The sequence below is a fragment of the Oryza sativa genome, chromosome 11 (genome assembly GCF_034140825.1).
Source record: "Oryza sativa Japonica Group chromosome 11, ASM3414082v1".
NCBI lineage: Eukaryota > Viridiplantae > Streptophyta > Magnoliopsida > Poales > Poaceae > Oryza > Oryza sativa.
Window position 1 is genome coordinate 21,224,464 of NC_089045.1, and position 4,745 is coordinate 21,229,208.

The 4,745-nt window shown below is 44.6% G+C and overlaps 1 protein-coding gene across 1 annotated transcript; it reads right to left on the reverse strand.

Annotated features, from left to right (window-relative positions):
- Positions 1 to 389: 389 nt before the first annotated feature.
- LOC4350636 (chalcone synthase 1-like) lies at positions 390 to 3,848 on the reverse strand. Its single transcript, NM_001423410.1, has 2 exons — positions 3,484 to 3,848; positions 390 to 1,828 (listed from the first exon to the last, which is right to left on the reverse strand). Exons 1-2 carry the CDS (start codon positions 3,668 to 3,670, stop codon positions 819 to 821), a joined length of 1,197 nt encoding a protein of 398 aa, NP_001410339.1. The 5' UTR covers positions 3,671 to 3,848; the 3' UTR covers positions 390 to 818.
- Between the last annotated feature and the right edge of the window lie 897 nt (positions 3,849 to 4,745).

Genomic DNA, 4,745 nt, shown 5'->3' on the forward strand with positions numbered 1-4,745 from the left:
GTCATCAATATCATCTAATAAAAAAAAGGAGGGAGTACTTATTTTTACTCACGTGGTTCTCATAAACAGAAATTATTCATATGATCGGCATAATGTGAAAATTAATAAACACGGTTTAGTGGTAATCATTACATATTCGGGACACGACTAGCATAGTCAGAGAGACCGTTCCAGTAGACACAGGTCATGACATCGTTGTCGGAGTTCTGAAGTGCAAAGCGTTGCAGCGTGGCTGCTACTGCTAGCTCAAATTAAGTTAAAACAATTTATTTGGAGAAACAATGTACTATTTGAGAGCATTTCCATTACCTAAAAAAAAATCAGAGAGAACATACATAACATTTGGTCGGAGCATTGAAACGCCAGACAAAGGTACACATGCATTGCGGTAAAAAAAAAGATCAACCAAACTTGAATGCACATCAATTTAGGTACACAAAATTAATTAAGTTTTCAAATTGAATAGTAACAGCCAAGCATCTCTTACACAGGTTTACAATAAACCTCACCATCCATGACACTTAATTGACCTCCCTTTCTCTTTTCAGTATACATATATATGCTACTACCAACCAAACCACCCATACATGACACATGCAAAACAAAGTAATAATTTTTTTTTTCACTTTTTATCCCTACCAACACACGGCAAAAGGGAATAACTTTTTAATTCGATAACGTTGTTATTGTAGTAGTAGTTATTATTAGGAAATATATATATATCGATATCGATATATATATAATTTTTTTTTATGATCGATGATAAAAGATGACGTGTGGCGTACGTAGGCCGGCCGGCGGCGACCAGGGCGGAGCGCTCAGGCGGCGGCGCCGGCGGTGATGGGGACGCTGTGGAGGACGACGGTCTCAACGGTGAGGCCGGGGCCGAAGCCGAAGAGGACGCCCCAGTCCATGCCCTCGCCGGTGGTGGCGTGGCCGTCCTCGGCGGAGCGCTTGCGCATCTCGTCGAGGATGAAGAGCACGCAGGCGCTCGACATGTTGCCGTACTCGGACAGCACGTGGCGCGTCGCCCTCATCCTCTCCTTGTCCAGCCCAACCTTCGCCTCCACCTGGTCCAGGATCGCCGGACCTCCGGGGTGCGCCACCCAGAAGATGGAGTTCCAGTCCGAGATCCCCAGCGGTGTGAACGCGTCGCCCAGCGCGCGCTCGATGTTCTTCGAGATGAGCCCCGGCACGTCCTTGAGCAGGTGGAACGTCAGCCCGACCTCCCTCAGGTGGCCGTCGATGGCGCCCTCGCTGTCCGGGAGGATGGTCTGGCTCGCCGACACCATCTGGAACAGCGGCCGCTCGACGGCCTCGTCGGGGTCGGAGCCGACGATCACCGCCGCCGCGCCGTCGCCGAACAGCGCCTGCCCGACCATGGAGTCGAGGTGGGACTCGGAGGGCCCCCGGAACGTCACCGCCGTGATCTCGGAGCACACGGCGAGGACGCGCGCGCCGCGGTTGTTCTCGGCGAGGTCCTTGGCGACGCGGAGCACCGTGCCGCCGGCGAAGCACCCCTGCTGGTACATCATGAGGCGGTTCACGTTGGGCCTCAGGCCGAGCATCTTGGCGAGCTGGTAGTCGGCGCCGGGCATGTCGACGCCGGAGGTGGTGCAGAAGACGAGGTGGGTGATGCGGGAGCGCGGCTGCCCCCACTCCTTGATCGCCTTCTGCGCCGCCGCCTTCCCCAGCTTGGGGACCTCGACGACGACGATGTCCTGCCGCGCGTCCAGCGACGGCGCCATGTACGCGCACATGTTGGGGTTCTCCTGCAGGATCTCCTCCGTCAGGTGCATGTACCTCTTCCTGATCTGCGACTTGTCACCTGCATCCATGACGTCAGCAGCATCCTTAATTTCCCATAATTAATTATTTCTTCTCACAGTATCCATGTTTTGGCGGGAAAATGAAATTAATTAATTAAAGAAACTCTTGTATATATGTATAGTTAGGTGTGGAAGAATTAATCTTTTTTCTTTTTATTTTCTTTTTTTTCTCCCACAATTCCATTTCCTGATCCTCCGATGACGTCAGCATCGTTTCCCTAATTTCTTTTTTTCTCACAGTATCTATTTTGGGCGGGAAAAATGAAATTAATTAATTAAGTAACTCTTGTATATATGTGTAGTTAAGTGTGGAAGAATTAATCAGGGTAATTAACTAATTAGCTCTCCAGTCGAGTCATGATCGAAGTGAGAGTGGCCACTGCTGCTGTGTCTTGTTGCTATATGGCGTGTGGGCCCTGGGTCTTTATAAGGGGTAGGTATAGTACGATATCATGGACTTGTAGTTGGGAAAAAAGTTTTTTCTTTTTTTTAAGGTTGAAGAAATGGTTTTCGTGCGCAACAAAGTAATTCAGATTAATTACTCCTTGCAAAAAAAGATAAGAAAAAGTGAACTCGGGTAATTAAAAATCGATCTATCAATTTGCTTATTTTTTTTATATTTAGAAAATCTATGAACTTCAACCGTCAACCCATAAACGACCCGTGAAACGTCCAAATCCGCCTGCTTTTATGCATGCAAATTAATTTGGTACTTTAATTTGCTTTCTTTCTTTTTCTCCAAAAGCTGCAGTAGATCTTCCATCTGATCTCCTTGATTAATCAAGAAGATGCATGGTCAACTAATCATATATTAGAAAAATTGTAAAGCACAGGCTGAAGAAAACATCAGCACTTCATATCTGGTTGCTTGGTCAATTTTTAAAGAAATCAAGTTGCCTCTATGGGGTCCCTTATACTCTTGACATGTCAGTAAGTGAGACACCTGAACCTACTACTCCTACACAACCTAACTAGCTTGTATGAGTTAGCTATATCAGGTCAAACCGTTGTCCTCTTTCCATGGCCATGCTTCTTGTGTGTTCTTGTGTGTGTATGGATGACCATGCTTAAGGATAACTAACAAACTCCCTAACTAATTATCTCAAGACAAAAGTACTCTTAGCATGCTACAAGAAGAAACATATATAGTATTATGTACACTGTTCCCTTGTAAACATCTGTGCAGCTATATACTAGCTTGTGATTGTCCATGTCCATGGATACACCTAGCTAGGTGCTAGATTTTGTCATATATAACTGCTAGCTAGTGTATATTACTTCAGAGAATGTAAGCTTTGATTTTTTTCCTTTATAGAAAAAAATATAATACATATAGCTTTTAGCTAATTATAATCCCCTTTTTTTTTCACTTCTCTCTGTTTTTTTTATAACTAGATGGCCGGCATCCATCATGTAGCTCCATACGTACGCATGAGGTAATTAATTAACAAAATTAACCAAAGAGAACAAACCAAAGCTTGCATATATACATATGCATACAGCCATCACGTAAAATTTCATGGAGATCATCATATATATATCCATGCATGAATGCATAATGCATATATATAAAAATGCATATGGCCGGATTGATCAAAATATATTAATGAGGTAGAAGAAGAAGAAGCAGAGAGATGTGAGATGGGATGCTTACACATCCTCTTGAACTTCTCCTTGAGCTCGACCATGTGCTCGCTCTTGGTGATCCTGAAGTAGTAGTCCGGGTAGTCGGCCTGGTACACGCAGTTCGCCGGCGTCGCCGTCCCGATCGCCAGCACCGTCGCCGGCCCCTCCGCCCTCTGCGCCCTCCTCACCTCCTCCACCGTCACCGCCGCCGCCATCTCTCTCGACTAATTCACCAGGTCACCGGCGATGACGAAGACGACGATCGGTGAGCTTAGCTAGAACCAGCAGCAGCAGCAGTGTAAGTGGCACACACAGCTAGCTAGCTCTCGCTGATGATGAGTAGCAGCTTGCTGGTGCTGGGGCTTGTGCGCTGCTTGCTGCTGCTGGGTTGGCAAAGCGTGGTGGGGCGCGTGCTGATATATATAGGCGCGGGGGGGAGGGGGGGTGGTTAGGTCGGGCGGACGGGCGGATGGCGGCCACGTGGGCTCCGGGTGGGAAACGGACGGCGGCGGCGACACGTGTACCAACCGGCCTGGACTCGGAGGGGTTAGTTGGCTCGCGTGGCCAATGCAGCTCTCGCTCGCTCTACCAAAGCTAAAGCTTTTCTTCGGAGATGGATTTTCATTCCTCCGTGGGAATGTACTCTCGTTTGTTTATATGTCATCTACTTCCTCAGTTTTAGATTATAAGTCGTTTTGATTTTGAACAAAATTAAACTGTTTTAAGTTTGACTAAATATATAGATAAATATAGTAAAATATTTATAATACTAAATTAGTTTCATTAAATCAATAATTCAATATATTTTCATAATAAATTTATCCTAGGTTGAAAATATTACTACTTTTCTCTATAAATTTGGTCAAACTTAAAGCAGTTTAATTTTGACCAAAGTTAAAATGTATTATAACATAAAACGGAGGAAGTAAATAGTTAAAAAAATTGAAAAAAATGATAATATATATTAACATGAAATACACCACTATACAAACATACAAGACCAAATTTGACTTCTACAGGTTACAACAAAAAAGAACAAATCAAACCGAAAATAGTTAACGTACATTCGCATCTATGTTTGCTATTTTTGTTACAACTTGTACAAGTTGAATTTTTAACTTGCATGTTTGTAGAGTGCTATATATTTTATATTAATCTATCTTGCCAGAAAAATTTTCAAATCCTTTGATGACTATTTAGTTGGTATATATGCACACGAGGGGATGAAATCACTTTCCCCTTTTCTTCCTGGATCGTCGTCGAAACAACAGTAATACGTGTGCGTGCCGT